Source organism: Pelecanus crispus, chromosome 8 (assembly GCF_030463565.1).
Source record: "Pelecanus crispus isolate bPelCri1 chromosome 8, bPelCri1.pri, whole genome shotgun sequence".
NCBI lineage: Eukaryota > Metazoa > Chordata > Aves > Pelecaniformes > Pelecanidae > Pelecanus > Pelecanus crispus.
Genome location: NC_134650.1, coordinates 47,743,751 through 47,762,843, shown reverse-complemented (window position 1 = coordinate 47,762,843; position 19,093 = coordinate 47,743,751). Strand labels below are relative to the sequence as shown.

Below are 19,093 nucleotides of genomic sequence, written 5' to 3'. Positions count from 1 at the left end.
ATCATATAATAATCTGGGATATGGAAAAATAGAAATCTGCCTGTAGATACTCTATCAAATATAATTCCCTTATGTATAGCACATGACGGTACATCTTTGGTCTGTATTTATCCATCACCTCGCCCTGCTCCGGCAGAGGTACGGTGCCAGGGCTGCCCCGCTTCTCCAGCGCCGGGTTCGGGAGCCGAGCGCGGCGGCAGGTCGGTGGTTGTGGCGGGGCTGGGAGCACGAGGTATTTCGGAGAGTGCCAGAGAAACCCTTTTCCCCCCACGGCAAAGGGAGGGAGGCGGCAGGGGCCTGTCCCTGCCAGGGAAGAGGAGCTGATCCTGGCCCATGCAGCCGGGAGCACCTCGGCTCCAGGACGAGGAACGGATGGAACGGCTCCGTGCCCTGCCTGGAGCTGAGGAGGGGGCCAGGAAACGCACAGGCTCCCCAAACCCGCCCTGGTGAGCCCGAGCTTCCCCTGCGCCGAACGAGGGGGGCACGGACGCCAGGTTGAGGGGGTGCTGGAGGGGGCTTCGGCCGCCCCCGGGGTGAAAGCCAACGTGAGCGGGGTGAAATGAAGTGAGTTGCTTGCGCCAGGTGGCTCCCGGCCCGGGGGGGGGTGGCGGGGAGGGTCCTAATCGTCCTCCTCCCCGCCGCCGTAGAGGTCCGCCAGCTTCTTGAAGCGGCTGCCCCAGTCGTTGAGGTAGTCGTAGTCCTGGTCGCGGTCGGAGGCGGAGGAGTTGAGGGAGCTGAGCGAGGTAGCCTCCGAGCCGCTGCCCTCGTAGTCGAACACCAGCAGGGAGTCGTAGGGGGGGGCCGTGGGGTCCGTGTCGGCCGCCTTCAGGTTCTGGGGGGGGCAGGAGGGGTCAGCGCCCGTCCCCTGCCAGGGTTGGGGCCACCGGCAGCTGCGCCAACAGTGCCGGCACAGATGGGGGGAACAGTGCTGGCACGGATGGGGGCTTCCCCCTCCCCGGTCCACCCCCAGAGCACCGCGCGGGGTCAGGGCTCACCTCATCAATGAAGTTTCCGATCTCGTCGGGGTTGGCGGGCCGGGGCCGGTACTGGGGGGCGGCCATCAGCGGGGGGGCCACATCGTTGCGGATCACCTCTGGGCGGGCGTCCAGGCCCCGGTGCAGCTGGCTCAGGTCGTAGTCCTGGTTCGGGGGAGGACATGAGGAGATGGTGCTGGAGGGACAACTGCAGGCAGCACCGTGCCGGGACAGGCAGGAAGGACCGGGGGCACCGTGGACACCGGCGGACACACAGGTCCGCAGCAGCCTTGTGCACCCCAAGTGTCCGTCGTGGCTCAGGGGGTACGGCCACCACCCGTGGCAGGGAGGGTGCCGCAGGGACCCCACAGGCAGGGTGCGGCGCGGCGCGGCGCCAGCGTCCCACCTGGTCCTCCTCGCCGCCGCCCTCCTCATCGTAGTGGTAGACGTTGTCCCGCATGTCATCCTCCGGCGGGAGCAGCGGCTCCTTCACCACCTTCCTCCGGCGGGCGAAGAGCAGCAGCAGCAGCAGCAGGACTGCGAGCAGAGGGCACCGGCGTCAGGGTGGCAGGGCGAGGGTGGCCCCGTCCCCGTCCCGCAGTACTCACTCAGCAGTGCCAGGATGCCTCCCAGGATGCCCAGGATGGCAGGGACGCCCAGGCTGCTGGCGACAAACGCTCGCCGCTCGCAGTTTTTGGCCGGCCCCTCGCAGTCGCACACCTGGGCTGTGACCGTCGTCACCTGCGCCTTGCCCTGCGCATCCGTCAGCCTCAGGAAGATGCTGTAGTCCCCGGGCTCCAGCTCCTTTTTCAGCTTCAGCACCAGCAGGTCTTGCGCAGCAGAGAGAGGAGTTAGGCTCGGAGACGCGTCCCCGCTCCCCCGTTTGGGGTCACCCCCGGTGCGGGGCTTTGCCACGTTGGCAGTTCCCCAGCCCAGTGCCCATCATGGGGGCTGGCACTGGCTGCGCTCAGGGGAGCGCAGAGAGCCGAGGGGTGCTTGGGATCTGGCCCTCGCTTGGCGTCCTCCACGCCAAAGGTGGGCGGCCGGGCCAGACCACGCGGCACCTACCTCGTCCGCTCATCCTGACGGTCCAGTTGGCGCCGGAGCCGTGGTCCAGCATTGCCTGGAAGGGGTAGGTGTTGGGGGGCAGGTCCTTGTCGACGACGTTCAGCGTCTGCTCCTCGGGCTGCCGGTTGCAGACGGCGAAGATCCGGGGCTCCGGCATGGGCCCGTTGTCGTTCACGTCCTGGAGAAGGAGGAGCAGCGTCCCCGTGCCGGTGGCATCCGGCGACCCTGCGGGGCTGGGGGTTAGCAAGGCGGCCGGGGAGGGGGTCCTGGCCCCGGCAGCCCCGGTGGGACCCAGGCGGGTGGCAGCAGCCCCTTCCCAAAGGGCAAGGCAGGGCGCTCCTCACCACTGTCCACAGCCAGGACGATGGCCTTGTAGGTGCTGTTGATGGCGTGGATCGACTCCCGGTCCAGCGGCTGGGCTACCGTGACGATGCCGTTCTCGGGGTCGATGGCTAGCCACCCCGCGGGGTCACTGCCCATGCGGTACCTGGGGCGAGCAAGGGCTCAGTGGCGAGGGGAACGCTGTGCCGGCTGGGAAGGGGTGCAGGCCACAGCGCAGCCCCTCGGGCACCCTGGCGTTGCCCCCCACCACCGCCTCCCCCCCCAACTCACGTGATTTTCTGCCTCTGATCCCTGTCAGGGTCCTGGGCCGTGTAGGAGGTGACCTCGTGCCCCAGCGGCAGGTCCTCCATCACCTCCACCCTCTTGACCGGCGGCATGAAGATGGGGGCTTCGTTCACGTCTTTCACCACCACCAGGACGCTGGCCGTGGAGAGCGGCAGAGACACGGTGAAGGGGACGGCGTTCTCCACCGTCACCACGAGGTTGTACTGGTGGATGGTCTCATAATCCAGACCCTGGGGGCGGGAAGGAGAGAGGAGCCGGGTAGCGTCGGCAGGGAGGCAGCCGGCGCCAGGGCGGCTGCACGACGGCAGGACCCACCTTGGCGGTTTTCAGGATGCCGTCGTTGGTTTTGGGGTCGGTGGTGATGCTGAAGTCGCCGTTCTGGTCCCCGCTCTTGATGCGGTAGACGGCTTGCCAGGCAGGGGAGCCCTGCATGTCCTGGTCTGTTGCGTGCAGCCGGGCCACCACCACCCCCACCTCATTCTCAAGCACTGACCCCTCATACTGCAAGAGATGGGACGGGGATGGTCACCCGCGGGGTCCTGGGCACCCCGGAGCAGGGGGGCTCGTGCCACGATGGCCTGGGGAGGGCAGCGGCTCGCGGGAGCCGGCTCGGGTACCATGGTGGGGTTGAAGACGGGACGGTTGTCGTTGGCGTCGGTGACTTCCACGATGGCGGTGGCGGTGTTGGTCAGGCCGGTGCCCTCCTGGTCTGCAGCCTGGATGATCAGCGTGTAGTTGGGAGTGGTCTGCAAGCCAAAATTACCACGGTTAGGGCAGGGATGGGGTCCGGCGTGTCCCCTTCCTCCGGGGGCATTGCCTACCGGGTCTTCCACCCTTCTCCAGCCACGGTGTTCACCGACAGCACGGACGCTTGCCAATGTCCCTGCCGCCCACCCAAAGGGCTGGCAGTCCACCCACCCCTGGGGCTCGGCAGGGCTGGGGACCCCTGCAACGTCCCCAGCACAGATCCCCAATGGGCTTGGGGCTGCAGACACCCCCAGAGCAGGATACAGTGACCCAGGGATGGCAAGTCCCCGAATCGGCCGGACCCCGGGGCTCCAGCATCCCTGGCTCCCCGCGGCAAGTCCCACCGCAGAGCTGCCACACGGTTCCCCGGGACGCAGCAAGGGTGCCCACCTCCCGGTCCAGCCCCGTGCCGATGACGCTGATGATGCCCTTCGCTGGGTCGATGGTGAACATCCGTTGCGCGCTCTTGGGCTCCTCGCTGAGGATGGAGTAACCGATGATGCCGTTGTTCACGTTGATCCCATCGTCTGCATCCGTGGCGTTCACGGTCATCACGGACGTGCCTGGGCATGGGGACAAGCAGGGGAGATTTTACTCGTGGGACAAAACCCACTGGATACGCCGGCACAGCTCCAGCTCAGGACTCTGCGTGGTCCCAGCCATGGGGTCCATCACCGGTCCCCCACGCACCCGGTTTCGCATTTTCCTCAATGTAGCCGATGAAGACTTGCTTGGTGAAGACGGGCCGGTTGTCGTTCTGGTCCGTCACGGTGATGATGATCTCCATGGGGTCCTCCACGGGCTGCCCGTTGGCTGACACGGCGTGGGAGAAGAGCTGCGAGGGGCACCGTCAGCCCGCGCACGGCCCCGGGGACCGTCCCCTCCCCATCCTGGCCCCCCACTCACGACATATTTATCCATATCCTCCCGGTCCAGCGGCTTCGTCACCTCCAGCCACCCCGTCTCCCGCTCGATGGTGAAGACGCCCACAGGGGGGGTGTCCGCCCCCTGCCCCGTGATGCTGTAGAAAACCTTGGTCTCCTTGTCCTTGTTGGATTTGATCTGGCGGCGAAGCAGAGCAGGGGGTTAGAGGGGTCCCGGCACTCTGGGGACCCCCCTGCCCTGCGCCGCGTCCCCGCGGGGCCGCGTACCTGCACCAGCTTTTTGGGGAAGGGTCCGCGCTCATTTTCAGGGCAGTTGATGGGGGGGATGACCCAGTCCCTCTTCCGCCGCTGGAGGCCATGGCCCGGCTCAGGGAAGGTCAGCACGTCGGGCACCACGTCCTGCGGGGAGAGCGGTTCGGCTCAGTGCCAGCACCTTGCCAAGCCCTCTGCACGCTCTGCCCCGGCAAGAGGGGCTGCAGTGATGCCGGGGAGAGGGGCTGCGCTTTACCTGCTGCTGGCGGTGGTGATGGTGACGATCCTGCCGCCTGCTCAGGGTCACCCTGGCCGAATGCTTCTTGCCCGCGGCGTCCCAGGTGTGGACGGAGAAGCTGATGTCCCGCTGCCGGAGCCGCAGGGGCCGGGTCACAGAGACAACACCGTCCCTGCTCACCTTGAAGCGCGTGTCATCCGAGAGGTACGCGGCACGCCGCTGCTCGCCGCAGTCTGCAAAGCTCACTGGGGACGGGGAGAGCGAGTGGGCAGGGGGCTCCGGGGGGAGCCGGCGAGGGCCGGGCACGCACCCGGCATCGCGGGACGGGCGGGCGGCAGAGCGGGAGGGCGCAGGACAGCGTGACACAGGCGCACGCAGCGCGGCCACAGCTCGCGGGGGGACGGGGCGGTTGCAGGCGCAGCGGGGACGCACCCACGCACGGTCCCTCACACCCTGCCGGCATCCCGTCCCGGGCACGGGCAGGGAGCGCGGCACGATGCACGGTGCGTCCCCGCCGTGGCTTTGGCGCGGGACTGGGCATGGCACAACCTGCCGGAGCGTGGGGTCCCCGCCAGCCCGTGGCAAATGGCACTCAGCACAGCGCAGCGCGTCCCCATCTATAGCACCGTGTACGGCGCGTCCCCATGCGTGGCACGTCACCGCTGCCGTGCCCGTGGCAGCGGGTGCTGGTGCGGCCCCGGCTGCTTTTCAAAGAAAACCAAGGCGAGCGCCCGCTCACCTGCGCTGGCACCCCGGCACCGGGTCCCAGGGGGCTGCCAGGGCTGATCCACAGGGCACTGCGGGCCGGTGGGTTACGGTGCCCCAGCGCCTGGGGACCCGTGGGGGTCCCGGAGCACCAGCACGGCCGGTGCCCATGGCCACGTGCCTGCAGCAAGGGACGGCCCAGGCTGCAGGAGGGGGACACCAAGCTGGGTGGCAGGAAGGTGCTCACCCCGGCACGCCCATGCCGCAGGGCAGCAGCCGGGGCGCCCATCGGCGCCTCCGACACCTCTGCTGCAGGGGGTCCCCCAGGGACACTGGGCACCTACCCCAAACCGGGGCAGACAGCGTCCTGGTGTCGCCAGCTTGGCACCCCGCTGGGGCGCGGTACGAGCCACGACCGGCACGCGGGGGGCTGCAGCCAGCCGGCAGAGGCTCCGAGCGGTGCCGCGGCAATCAGCAGGCATCACATGAGCTGGGGCTGCGCTGCCGGCATCTCCTGAACAAACACCCTTTGTCTGGGGGATGGTTTGTTTGAGCCAGCGGCACCAGGGCAGGAGCCCCTACCAGCGCGGCCACCATCGGCCCCGGCACAACCCACGCCGAAACGGGTGCCAGGGCTTCACCGCGGGAGGACGACGTGCCCAGGGTGGGAGGTAGCGCAGCACGCCCGAACGCCAGGCCGCTGCCAAGGCTGGTGCCGCCATTGCCGGGGCTGGCCCCGCCGGTTTACGTCAGCCCACGTGCAGCCCAGGAATTTGGAAGCGACGGCAGGACCGGGGCACGGGCGGGGAACGATAGCCAAACCCCGCGCTGGGGGCTGCGCCCCTGCCCGCCGCAGTGCCCCCAGCCCAGCGCGGGCAGGACTCGCCGGCACGATGCCGGCGCAGCTCGACCCGACAGCGGGACCCCTGGCAAGAGCTGCGGGCTGGGGGAGCCGGTGGGGCCGGCTGGGCAGGAACGTGCCGGAGCAGGCCTGGCGCTGCCGCAGCGGGGACCGGCGGCGGCGGCGGTGGTGGGGAGAGGCTCCCCGGCACCCATGGGCGCAAGCGCAGCGCTTGGCACCGGGGACCTGGCACCGTGCTGGATGGGTGCAGCGAGCGGGCAGTGCTCAGCCCCCAGCCCCACGCTGGGTGCAATGAGTGCTCGGCGCTCCGCTCCCGCTCCCCCCCTTCCCACCCCGCCGTGCACAACCTGTTTTTTCCGGCTCCTCAGTTGAAGGAAAGCCATCCCCAGCCCTCCCCTCCCCGGGGCTGGGAGCCGGGGGCCCCTCTCCTCCCCAGGAGCGGTGGGGCGGGAGGAGAGGGGAGCTGGGGGGTCCCTCGGGGGGATCACAGAATCACAGAATCGTTTAGGTTGGGAAAGCCCTTTCAGATCATCCAGTCCAACCACTAACCTACACTGCCAAGGCCACCACTAAACCAGTTAAGGGGAGAGGAATAATTCCATGTTTCCTGGCTTGGTGGCTGGATTATTTTTTAATGCAAGGAAAACTAGGAATCACTAAGGTTGGAAAGGATCTCTAAGATCATCAGTCCAGCCATCACCCCAACACCCCCATGCCCACTAAACCATGTCCCCAGGTGCCACCTCTGCCCATTTTTTGAACACTTCCAGGGATGGGGACTCCCCCACCTCTCTGGGCAGCCTGTTCCAACGCTTGACCACTCTTTCCGCGAAGAAATTTCTCCCAATATCCAATCTAAACCTCCCTGACACAGCTTGAGGCCATTTCCTCTCATCCTATCGCTGGTTCCTTGGGAGAAGAGCCCAACACCCCCCTCCCTGCCCCCTCCTGTCAGGAGCTGCAGAGCGATCAGGTCTCCCCTCAGCCTCCTCTTCTCCAGGCTGAACACCCCCAGCTCCCTCAGCCGCCCCCCATCAGCTTTGCCCTTCCAGGCCCCCCCACCACCACCCGCGGGGTGCCGGGGCAGCCAGACCCCTGCGCTACCAGGCTGCCGACCGGGGCAGGGGGATGAGACCCCGCATGGGGATGGGGAACCACGGCAGCCCCCCCCCGAGCCACCCCCCGTCCCGTGACGTCTGGCCGGGGCTGGGCGCAGGGTGACTCACGGGAAGAGCTGGGTGCCACCGCGCCCGCTCTGCGTGGGTTGCGCAAGCGCGGCCGTGCTCGGGCAGGGTCCTCGCGTCAGCCGGGGCGAAGGCACCGCGAGCGGCACGTCCCGCCGGCGCGCCTGCCGACGTCACCCGAGTTTCACCGTGACTTCACACTCTCGAGGTTCCCACACCCGGGGAAGACGGGGGAGCGTCCCGGCTGCCGTTGCATCCCGTGGGGCCGTGCCACCCCACAGACCCCCACCACCACCACCACCCGCCGAGCGGGGCCGCAGGGACCCGGCCCTGGCGACGCCGTGGCCCCCGCGCAGGTGTTCGCCTCCCCAGCCCAGCTGCCACGCGGGGCCTGTCCAGACCTGTTGGAGGGAAAACACTGCGCTCAACTCATCAGCCTAATTACAGGCTGGCTCGTCAGCCCACCCTCGCCGCGGCCCGGCCGCGGGCTTCGGTAACGCCGCGTGGCGTGGGGGGCGGCATCGCCGAGCGCGGCCGGGCATCGCCGGGCTGGCACGCAGCCCGCACGGGCAGGTGTCCCCTTCCCTCCTCCCGCGCCCCGTCTCTACCCGGGACCCGAAACTGGAAGTGGTGGTGCCGGGGCTGGGGATTTCCAGCAGGTCCCAGGTCTGGAGACCAGCCCTGCGAGGCAGCGAGACGCCAAGGCCACGTCACCTGGTAATCAGCCACGGCCCTAAATGGGCACAGGCTGCCGCAGCCAGGCAGCTTCGTTACTGATCAACCAGAAAGCTAACGAGCCGGCAATTCCTGAGGTGTGGGGCAGGGTCTGGCTCTTAGCTCGAAAACCACAGCCCAGGCAAAGCCCTTCCAAAGCCAGGGCGGGGGGATTTGGGAGCCCCCCGCTGCGGTGCTCTGCACGCCTCAGCCCCACGCCCGCCCCGGCACACCGACGTGCCAGCACCACCGTCACCAAGGAATCGGCGCGGATGGTGACGGCCCAAGCGCTGGGCCGGGAGCTGGCGCCCAGCCACCGCGCAGCCCCCCACGGATCAGGGGCGGGGATGTGCAGGGCACCCCAAAATGGCAGCACCCACTCCCCTGGGCACACCTTTCCCCGGCGCCTGCCCCGAGGGCCGGCAGCACCCGGCTGCCCCGGCCACAACTCGGTGCGCGGCAGAGGGACGCTGCTGGCAGCCGGGGCCCAGCCTGGCGCAGCCGCTGCGGCCACGCAGGCCGTGCTCAGCGCCGGCACCTGCCGCACCAGGACGGGCGTTTTGCACTGGCACGGCGAGGCACCACCGTCCCCGTGCCAAGAGCCGCCCGGGGAGGCCGCGCTGGAGGCTCGGCCCCACGGCTGCAAAAAGCGGGTTCGGCCCCACGAATCCCCGGTGCCGGGACCCCGCAGGCGAGCGAGGTGTGGGGCGGGACGGGCGCTTGCATGGCCCCACGCCCCGGCCTGCCGGCCCCAACAAGCCTGTGCCGCCTGAGTCAGCGCCGCCCGCGCCGGCGCACCCCGGGGAGAGGCACCCACTGCCCTGCACCGCGACGCCATTCCGCCATGGCGGGAGCACCGGCGCCCACGCTGCCCCGGCCCTTCGGCACAGCCCCGCCGGCGTGCACAGAGATGCGGCCGTGGCTCCGACCCCATTGCCACCTGCGGCGGCGTGCACCGCACCCGTCCCCACCGCCGCAGCACCGTCCCCACGGCCCTGGGCAGACACCGTCCCCATCGCCACGCCGGCACCAGACGGAGCCACAGCTTCGCCCCGCTGTCGCCAACTCCGGTGCCGCGCACCCAGCCCGTCCCCACGGCTCCCTGCCTTACCTCGTCCCAGCGCCCGTCCCGCCGGCACGCTGTCCCGCGGCACGCTGAGGGCGAAGGTCTCCGCGGTGAAGCCGGGTTGGCACGGCGCTGCCCGCTCGCACAGCCGGTAGCCGGGCTGTCCGGAGAGAGCGGTCAGTGCCGGGCAGGGTCCCGGGCAGGGTCCCATGGCCCCGGGCTCCGTCCCGGGCAGGGTCCCACGGCCCCGGGCTCGGTCCCACGGCCCCGGGCTCCATCCCACGGCCCCGGGCTCCATCCCGGGCAGGGTCCCACGGCCCCGGGCTCCGTCCCGGGCTCCATCCCGGGCTCCGTCCCACGGCCCCGGGCTCCATCCCGGGCAGGGTCCCACGGCCCCGGGCTCCATCCCGGGCTCCATCCCGGGCTCCGTCCCACGGCCCCGGGCTCGGTCCCACGGCCCCGGGCTCGGTCCCACGGCCCCAAGGTCCCAGGCAGGGTGGCAGGGTCCCAGGGCCCCGTCCCTCACCTGGAGGAGGAGGAGGAGGAGGAGGAGGAAGAGCGGAGCCGGGCAGCCCCCCCGCCGCCCCATGGCTGGCTGCCGGTGCCGCTGCGGTGCCGGAGGGATCGCAGCTCTGCTGCCGCGGAGCCGCAGGTGGATCCGGTCCCGCTCCCGGGGCCGGTCCCGCCCCGCAGGTGCCGGCCCCGCCCGGGAACCGCCCCGCCCCGCCCCGCCCCGACGGGAGGCGGTGCCGCCCCGCCCCACCCCGGGACCACCGGCCACCCGGTACCCCCGATCCCCCGGTCCCCCGGTACCCCCGGTACCCCCGATCCCCCGGTCCCCCGGTACCCTCGGTGCCCCTGTCTCCTCCATAGCCCCGCTACCCCCGGTACCCCTGTCCTCCCGGGACCCCGGGACCCCGATACCACCGGCCACCCGGTACCCCCCGATCCCCCGGTCCCTCGGTCCCCCGGTACCGCCGGTACCCCTGTCTCCCCCATAGCCCCGGTACCCCGGAACCCCTGTCCTCCCGGTACCACTGGTACCACCGGCCACCCGGTACCCCCAATCCCCTGGTACCCTGGTCCCCCGGTACCGCCGGTACCCCCCGATCCCCCGGTACCCCTGTCCCCCGGTACCCCCGGTCCCCCAATCTGCCAGTACCCCTGGTACCCCCGCTCCCCCAGTACCCCCAAATCCCCTGGCCCCCCGGTACCCCCGGTACCCCTGTCCCCCCGGTCCCCGTCAGCAGCCGTGCAGCCCCTGGGGCGCGGGAGCTCCGTGGGTGCCTGTCCAGGGCCGTGGAAGCTTGGGGGGGGGGGTCTGTGGGTGGCCAGAGAAACCTCCGGTGCCACCGGCTGCCCCACAGCTCCCGGGGCTTCGGCGAGGGGCAGAGTCCGGCTGGGGCCGAGCACGGAGCCGGTGGGGAACAGCAGGTGCTGGGGGCGCGGCGGGGCTGAGCCCCCTGCCCGCGTACGGCAGCGAAGCCCCGGGCCCCACCGAGTCACGGATTTATTGCCCGTAGCTGGGGTCCGCCAGGCAAGGGGCGACGGCCGTACCGGGGGGACGGGGTGGCGGGTTGGGGGGCCGCAGGCTGCCCCGGCGCGGGGGGAACGGCGACGCCAGGAGGGATTTGGCACCGGCAACACCCAGTGCCAGCGGTGCCGCTCCCACGGGGCACGGGCTCAGCGCCCTGCCCGTGCCCACCCGCACTAGCGCTGCACCCCATGGGGGCAAGGACGCTTTGGGGGGGACCCCCTGCTGCCGGGGGGGCCACGGGCACTGCCCCAGCCATGCTGCAGGCAAGGGGGACGGGGCTGGGGGGCTGCAGTGGGGCTGGGGGCAGCACCAAGCCCCGGGGCGGGCAGCAGCTCCCCGGGGACCATTCCCCGGGCACAAAGCCATGCAGAGGCTGGAGCGTCTGAAAAAAAAAACCCAAACCCCACGTTCTTTATTAAAACTTACACCAGCACCCGCTCACCTCATCCGTAGCATCACACTACCTTTATTTCATACATTTAAAAACAAATGAAAAAAAACCCAAGAGAAACACAGGAGAGGAAGGCGAGGGGGCTGCCGCCGAGGCGGGGGGCACGGCAGGAGGGGGCAGCCCCAAGGCACGGGCAGCGGTAAGGCGTGGGGCAGGGGGCTACGGGGCGGCGGGGGGGGGTCCTAATCGTCCCCCTCCCCGCCGCCGTAGAGGTCCGCCAGCTTCTTGAAGCGGCTGCCCCAGTCGTTGAGGTAGTCGTAGTCCTGGTCGCGGTCGGAGGCGGAGGAGTTGAGGGAGCTGAGCGAGGTAGCCTCCGAGCCGCTGCCCTCGTAGTCGAACACCAGCAGGGAGTCGTAGGGGGGGGCCGTGGGGTCCGTGTCGGCCGCCTTCAGGTTCTGGGGGGGGCAGGAGGGGTCAGCGCCCGTCCCCCGCTGGGGTTGGAGCCGCCGGCGGCTGCCCCAATGATGCCGGCATGGATGGGGGGAACGGTGCCGGCACGGATGGGTGCCAAACCACTTCGTCCCCCCCGTCCCCTCCGGGGCCAGGGCTCACCTCCTCGATGAAGGTGCCGATGTCGTCGGGGTTGGCGGGCCGGGGCCGGTACTGGGGGGCTGGCAGGACAGTGGGGGCCACGTCGTTGCGGAGCAGCACCTCCGGGCGGGCGTCCAGGCCCCGGTGCAGCTGCCGCAGGTCGTAGTCCTGGGGTGGTGGGGGGACACACACACGCGATGGAGAGGGGCAGGGGCAGGCCACCTGCGCTAGCACCAACCCCCCGGCCCCCCGGGACACCCACCTGGTCCTCCTCCCCGCCGCCCTCCTCCCCGTAGTAGAAGACGTTGTCCCGCGTGTCGTCCTCGGGCAGCAGCAGCGGCTCCTTCGTCACCTTCCTCCTCCTCACGAAGAGCAGCAGCAGCAGCAGGATGACTTGGGGGGGGAGCAGCGGTGTCAGCAGGGATGCATCCCCTCCGCCCCACAGCACCGGGACCCCCGGGGACCCCCCAACTCACGCAGCAAGGCCAGGAGGGCGCCCAGGGTGGCGAGGACGAAGGGCAGGCTGCCGGCGGCCTCGGGTCCCTGGGGACAGCTCTGCGCCGGCCCCTCGCAGTCGCAGACCTGCGCGGCGATGACGGTGAGCTGGGCTTTGCCCGCCCGGTCGACGAGCCGCAGGTAGACGCTGTAGAGTTCCGGCTTCAGCGGTGCCACCAGCCGCAGGGTGACGGTGTCGCCTGCACGAGACGGGTGGCTCGCGGGCGGACGCGCCAGTAATGCCGCCCCGGCGCAGCCCGCCTCGTGCCGAGCATCCCGCCGCGGCGTTACCTTCGTCGCCGACCTCCACGGCCCAGCTGTCCCCCGAGCCGTGGCTGAGCTCGGCGCGGAAGGGGCCGGTGTTAGGGGGCAGGTCCCGGTCGGTGACGGTGAGGACATGGGGCTGGGGGCTGCGGTTGCAGACGGTGACGTCCCGGGGCTCGGCCTCGGGGCCGTGGTCGTTCACGTCGAGCAGGGTGAGGAGCAGGGTGCCGGTGCCCGTGGCGGGCGGCGAGCCTGCGGGGAGGAGCCATGCTGGAGGGGGGCTCCCCAAAAGCAGGACCCTCACGAGGACGGGGACGCCCCAAGCAGGGGTGGGGACAGGCAGCCCCGGGCGCTGCTCCGTGCCGGAGCCGGGATGTGGTTCCCAGTGACGGCAGCACGTGCCCCTCACGCGGGACGGCAGGAAGAAGGGCCCCTTTCATGGCTCTCACCGTCGTCCACGGCCAGCAGCACGGCGGCGTAGGTGCTGTTCTTGGCGAAGGGGGACTCGCGGTCCAGGTGGTCCCGTGCCGTCACGAGCCCGTTCTCGGGGTGCACGGCCAGCCAGCCCGCCGGGTCGTGCCCCATCAGGTACCTGGGGGGCAGAGGGGAGCTGGCGCCGTGGCGGGGGGCGGCGGGGACACCCCCCAGACCTCGACGCCAACCCCGGCCCCCGCTCACTTGATCGTCTGCCCCCGGGCCTTGTCGGGGTCCCGGGCCGTGCAGGAGGCGAGGGTCTGCCCCAGCGGCACGTCCTCCGGCACCTGGGCAAGCTGCACCGGCGGGTGGAAGACGGGCGCCTCGTTGACGTCCTCCACGTTGACCGTCACCGTGGCGGTGGCCGTCGGCAGCTTCACGGCGAAGGGAGCCTTGTTGGCCACGGCCACGTAAAGCACGAACTGCTTCTTGGCCTCGTAGTCCAGACCCTGGGGGAGAGGACGGGACGGGCAGCACCGCGCCGCGGGCGGCGGGGCGAGGGGACGCGGCGGCGGGGACACGCACCTTGGCGGTGCGGAGGACGCCCTCGTTGCTGGCAGGGTCGGTGGCGACGGCGAAGGTGCCTCCCTCGTTGCCGCGCAGGATGGAGTAGACGGCTCGCCACGCCGGCGTGCTCGGCTCGTCTAGGTCGGTGGCGGTCAGCCGGACCACCTCCCGCCCGGCTTCGTTCTCCGGCACGGCCACCTCGTACTGCGGGTCGGGGGCACCGTCAGCGCCGCAGCCCGGCGGGGAGAGGGTCCCGCTGCGGCGGGGGGTGGGCGGCGGTGGCCACGTTACCGTTTTGGGGTCAAACTCGGGGGCGTTGTCGTTGACATCGGCGATCTCGATCACTGCCAGCGCCGTCGTGGTCAGCCCCTCACCGTCCAGGTCGGCTGCCTGCACGGTCAGTGTGTACTCCCGCACGCGCTGCGGCGGACGGACAGACAGACAGACCCCCAGTCAGCCCTGCCGCGTGGAGCCGGGGCTGCCCGCCCCGCGGTGCCGCAGAGCCCACCTCCCGGTCGAGGCCGCTGGCGATGACGCTGAGGGTGCCGGTGGCCCTGTTGACGGTGAACATGTGGGGATGGGGCTCCCGCGGCTCCTGGCTGAGGATGGAGTAGGCGATGACGCCGTTGTAGGTCTCCACCGCGTCGTCCGCGTCCGTGGCCGTCACCTGCATCACGGAGGTGCCTGGGGACGGGGTGTCCCGGTGAGCGGGGCGCGTTGGGGCACCCGCGGCCCCTGCGGGGACGGTCCCAGGGCTCTCCCCAAGGGACAGGGCCGGCGGGAGACAGAGCTTCCCCGCGGCACGGGCTCCTACCCGGCAAAGCTCCCTCCGGCACGGAGCCCCGGAAGACCTCCTGCGTGAACTGGGGCTTGTTGTCGTTCTGGTCCGTCACCGTGACTATGATCTCCATCGGCTCCTCCACCGGTTTGCCGTTCTCGGACACGGCGTGGGAGAGGAGCTGCGAGGCCGGGGGGTGGGGGGTGAGCGACGGGGCTGGCACGGCACGCCGGCACAGCACGCCGGCACGGCACACCGGCACGGCACACTGGCACGGCACGCCAGCACGGCACGCCAGCACGGCACGCCGGCACGGCACGCCGGCATGCTGCCGCGCCCCCCGGCAGGGACCTACGTAGTACTTGTCGACGCCCTCCCGGTCCAGCGGCTGCGTCACCTTCATCCAGCCCGACTCCTTCTCGATGGTGAAGATGCCCTCGGGGGGGGCGTCCGCCCCCTGCCCCGTGATGCTGTAGAAGATCCTGGTGTCCCTGTCCCGGTTGGATTTGATCTGGGAAGAGATGGGGGGAGGAGGGGGCTCAGCACCCCTCTGCCCCCCCCAGCAGCATCGCTCCCACCCGCGCCGTGCCCAGGACGGAGCTCTCCCGGGCGCCCGCATCCCAGCCCGACCCCCCTGCCCATACCTGAACCAGCTTTTTGGGGAAGGGGCCCTTCTCATTTTCCAGCACCTTGATGGGGGGGATCACCCAGTCCCTCTTCCGCCTCCGGGCAGCGGCGCGAGCTCCGGGGAGCTGCTGTGGGGCAAGGGGGGCCAAGTGAGGGCGCAGCCGGCCGGGGGGGCCGGGGGGCCGCAGCCAAGCGGTGTTACCTGGGGGGAGCGCCGGCTCCACGGGGGAACCGGGGAAGGGTCCGGCTGGCCGGCGGCATCCTGGGTGGTGATGGCATCCCGGGGGGGCACGTCAAGCGCCCTGCCCGCCCCCGGCAGCCACGCAGGGCCCCCATCCTCCCGTGCCCCGACATGGGGGTCCCGGGTCCCGTACGGCCCCACGCAGCCTCCAGCGCTCGCTGCAAGAGGGCAGGGGGTCAGGGGGGGACCTGTCCCGAGCCCCCACCCCCTGTGCCAGCAGCCCCAGGACCCCGCACCCCCCCAGCCTCCTGAGGCAGAGCAGGCAGGGGATGCCGGGAGTGGCGGAAGTTTCGGCTTTGTTTCGGAGATGAAGGGAAATTCCTGGGCAGGCAGAGCCCTGCTCCATTCCCCCGCCCGCTGTGTCACCCCCCGGGGCTCCCAGCCCACCCTGGGCGGCACACGGGGCCCAGCACGGGGCCCCCCCCGCCCAGGATCACGCTGCATCCCCGGCGCTGGATGCGGCCCAGGCCCTGGCACCGCCGGCCGGGCGGCAGGATTAGGGGATTACGCGGCGCTAAGCCAGCTCCGGCAGCAGCAAGAGGCCGGAGCCAGGAGGGGACGGGGAGCGGGGCTGGGGGGGGGGCGGGGGGAGCCGTGGAGGGGGGCAAGGAGAGCCGTGCCCCACAGCTGCCCCACAGCGGGGCAGGGAGCGAGCCCTGGGGCAACAGCAGGGACCCTCACACCCACACCAGACGCGGCAGCCGTGCCTGGAAGGCAGCGCCGAGGGCCCCTCCCAGCCACCACGATGGTGATGATGATGATGAGGGACATCGGCGCGGCGGGAAGGGCCCCAGCCACCCCGGCAAGCGGGGCCAGAGGCCAGGCGGCACAGCGGGGTCCGGGTCCGCAGCCTTGCTCCAGCTCTGGTTCGGGGAGGGGGCCAGACCCCGCCGTGCCCCCGGGGAGCCTCCGTGCAGAGCCCACATGGCACCGCGCCCGCTGGACGCAGTGGTGGAGCCGCAGGGCCCGGTGCCCGGGCCGCGTGCCGCCCACGGAGGGGTTTTGCAGCAGCGTGGCCGGACCCCAGCCCCTGCCCATGGCGGGGGGCCCGGCAGAGCCCGGCTCCGCTCCCGGCAGGAGCTGCCCGGCAGGCCCGGCGGAGGGAAGCGGGATGCAGCGTCCGAGGTGGGCAGAGGCCAGGGCCTCTCCTGGCACGGCAAGAGCACTTACCGCCACGGAGTGCTTTTAGTGCTCCGCGGCCATTAGGCGAGCGCTGGCTCCGGCCGTGGTTCCCGAGCAGCCCCGCTCCCCCGGGACACTGCCGAGCGAACGAGCCCAGGCAACACCGGGCCAAGAGCTGCTGGCGGCGAACCCCTGCCCGGCCTCGGGCCGGCCGGACTCTGCAGCCCACGGTGCCCCGCTCCTGCCCGCCGACGGAGAAGGGCGGCCCCGGGGCACCCAGCCCTGTCGCCAGCCTGGCACCGGTGACCACCCTGCGGGCACCCAGCTCTGCCCCGGCGGCTGCCTGCGGGTGCCCCACGGCTGGACCAGAGGTGCCGGCATCGGCCACCACTGGCCCCGGTGGGGCCAGACGGGCAAGCTGGGCACCGCCAGCCCCACGGCCCAGCCCCACAGCCCGGTCCCACAGCCAGGGAAGGGCTCGCCCCACGGCCCAGCCCCACGGCCCAAGCCCACGGCCAGGCAAGGGGCAGCCCCACGGCCCAGCCCCATGGCCCAGCCCCACAGCCCAAGCCCACGGCCAGGCAAGGGGCAGCCCCACGGCCCAGCCCCACAGCCAGGGAAGGATTCGCCCCACATTCCAGCCCCACAGCCCGGGCCCACGGTCAGGCAAAGGGTAGCCCCACGGCCCAGCCCCACAGCCCGGGCCCCCGGCCCACCCCACACCCTGGGCAGCGCCAGCTCCCCCCGAAAATCACCGACCAGGGGGGCACAGACCCGGCCCCACAAACCGGGGGGCAAAGCGGGGACCGAGCGCGGCAGCGAGGGGGGGGCCCCGCCCCCCCGGCCCGGCCCAGCCCCCCACCGGCGCCCCGCTCCCGATCCTCGTCCTGGACCCGCTCCCGATCCCGGTCCCGCTCCCGATCCTGGTCCTGGACCCGCTCCCGCTCCCGGTCCCGCTCCCGATCCCGATCCCGGTCCTGGACCCGCTCCCGATCCCGATTCCGGTCCCAATCCCGGTCCCAATCCCGGTCCCGGCCCCGGCCCCGCAGGACCGGTCCCCCCGCCGCGCATCCCCGCGGGTTCCCGGGCGGAGCCGCGCCCCGACGGCGGCACCGGTTACCTGGTCCCGGGAGCGGCCGGCGGCGCAGCCCCGGGGGAGCGCACGGCCGGGCCGGGGGAGCGGCGGCCTCCGGCAGGAGCGGGAGGAGGATGAGGAGGAGGATGAAGAGGAGCGGGCAGAGCCCGGAGCGCGGCCCCCGCATGGCCCGGCCGCCGCCGCCGCCGCCGCTGCTCCGGTCCGCGCCCCGCCCCGCCCGCTGCAGCGCGCGGCTCCAGGTGAGGCGGCGGCGTCGCAGGTACCGCCCCGCCCCGCCCCGGGGAGCGGGCCCGGCACCCCCCGGGTACCGCCGGGTACCCCCCCGGCATCCCCGGGTACCCCCCTGGTACCCCGCGGTACCCCCACGGCATCTCCGGTACCCCCCGGGTACCGCCCGGCACCCCCGGGTACCCCCCCGGCAACCCCCCGGCATCCCCGGTACCCCCCGGCACCCCCGGGTAACCCCTGGTACCCCGCCGGTACCCCCACGGCATACCCGGTACACCCCGGGTACCGACCGGCACCCCCGGGTACTCCCCCCGGTACCTCCCTGGCACCCCCGGGTACGCCCCTGGTACCCCGCCGGTACGCCCCCGGCATCCCCGGTACCCCCCGGCTACCGCCGGGTACCCCCCCGGCATCCCCGGTACCACCCCGGCACCCCCGGGTAACCCCTGGTACCCCGCCGGTACCCCCACGGCACCCCTTGGTACCCCCGCCGGTACCCCCCCGGCATCCCCGGTACCCCCCGGGTACCCCCCAGTACCTCCCTAGCACCCCCATGTACTCCCCCGGCACCCCCAGATACCCCCCAGTACCACCCCCGGCACCCTCGGTACCCCCCGGGTACCCCCGGCTCCCCCCCGGTACCACCGAGTACCCCCCAGTACCCCGCCGGTACCCCCTGGCTGCTCCCCAGGTACCCCCCCGGTACCCCACGGGTACCCCCCCTGGCACCTCCAGTACCCCCCGGTCCCACCCAGCACCCCCGGGTACCCCCCTGGCACCCCCCGGTGCCGCCACGTGTCCCCCCCCCGGTGCCCCTGCTCCCTCCAGGCACCTCCCGGGCACCCCGGTTTCTCCCCGCTGCCCCCCCGGCCCCAGTGCCGAGCCCCCCCGGTGTGACCCATCCCCCTGCCCAGGGCCAGGCTGCAGCTCCTGGGGACCCCCGGGGACCCCCCCCAGCCTGGGGAGCTGGCACCCTGTGGTGGGGGTCTCCCCGCATCCCCGGTCCCACCCTGCCGGGGGTTTTGGGGCGCTCGCCCCTGGCAGGGGGTCCCGTCGGGCACCAGCCGCGGCGTTGCCCCCTCCCCAGCAACCGGGGGGTTCACCGCACTGGGCGCGGGGGGCTCCGAGGGGGTCCCAAGCGCCCTGCCCGAGGCCTTGGCACCCCACCGCACGTCGGGCTGCTGGGGGGGTGCTGGGGGGTCCCTGGAGCCCACCTTTGGGTGGAGGGGCCCCCCAGAGCGAGGCGGGACCCCGGGGTGGGACCATGCCCGCTCCCCACTGCCGGGACAGAGCCCTGGCGGGTTCGGGGGGCCCGGGGTCTGTCCCCCCGCCCCGGCCTGCAGCAGCACCTCGGCGCTGGGCCCCTGCCGGGGGGTCCCAGCGGGCACCCCCGGGGCTGGCGGTGGCAGCCGGGCCCCCAC

The 19,093-nt window shown here is 72.0% G+C and overlaps 2 protein-coding genes across 2 annotated transcripts; both read right to left on the bottom strand.

Moving 5' to 3' along the window:
* Positions 1-619: 619 nt before the first annotated feature.
* On the bottom strand, positions 620-9,910 carry LOC142594109 (cadherin-1-like). Its single transcript, XM_075715169.1, has 16 exons — positions 9,848-9,910; positions 9,367-9,481; positions 4,809-5,035; positions 4,568-4,699; positions 4,323-4,478; positions 4,107-4,251; positions 3,807-3,979; positions 3,287-3,415; positions 2,985-3,170; positions 2,655-2,899; positions 2,387-2,529; positions 2,043-2,267; positions 1,583-1,804; positions 1,381-1,511; positions 996-1,139; positions 620-832 (listed from the first exon to the last, which is right to left on the bottom strand). The coding sequence occupies exons 1-16, from the start codon at positions 9,908-9,910 to the stop codon at positions 620-622; spliced, it is 2,649 nt and encodes an 882-aa protein (XP_075571284.1).
* Positions 9,911-11,491: 1,581 nt separating this feature from the next.
* Positions 11,492-17,712, bottom strand: LOC142594110 (B-cadherin-like). Its single transcript, XM_075715170.1, has 15 exons — positions 17,469-17,712; positions 15,188-15,384; positions 15,003-15,113; positions 14,714-14,869; positions 14,395-14,539; positions 14,089-14,264; positions 13,872-14,000; positions 13,599-13,784; positions 13,278-13,522; positions 13,049-13,191; positions 12,627-12,851; positions 12,317-12,535; positions 12,103-12,233; positions 11,862-12,008; positions 11,492-11,704 (listed from the first exon to the last, which is right to left on the bottom strand). The coding sequence occupies exons 1-15, from the start codon at positions 17,608-17,610 to the stop codon at positions 11,492-11,494; spliced, it is 2,565 nt and encodes an 854-aa protein (XP_075571285.1). The 5' UTR covers positions 17,611-17,712.
* Between the last annotated feature and the right edge of the window lie 1,381 nt (positions 17,713-19,093).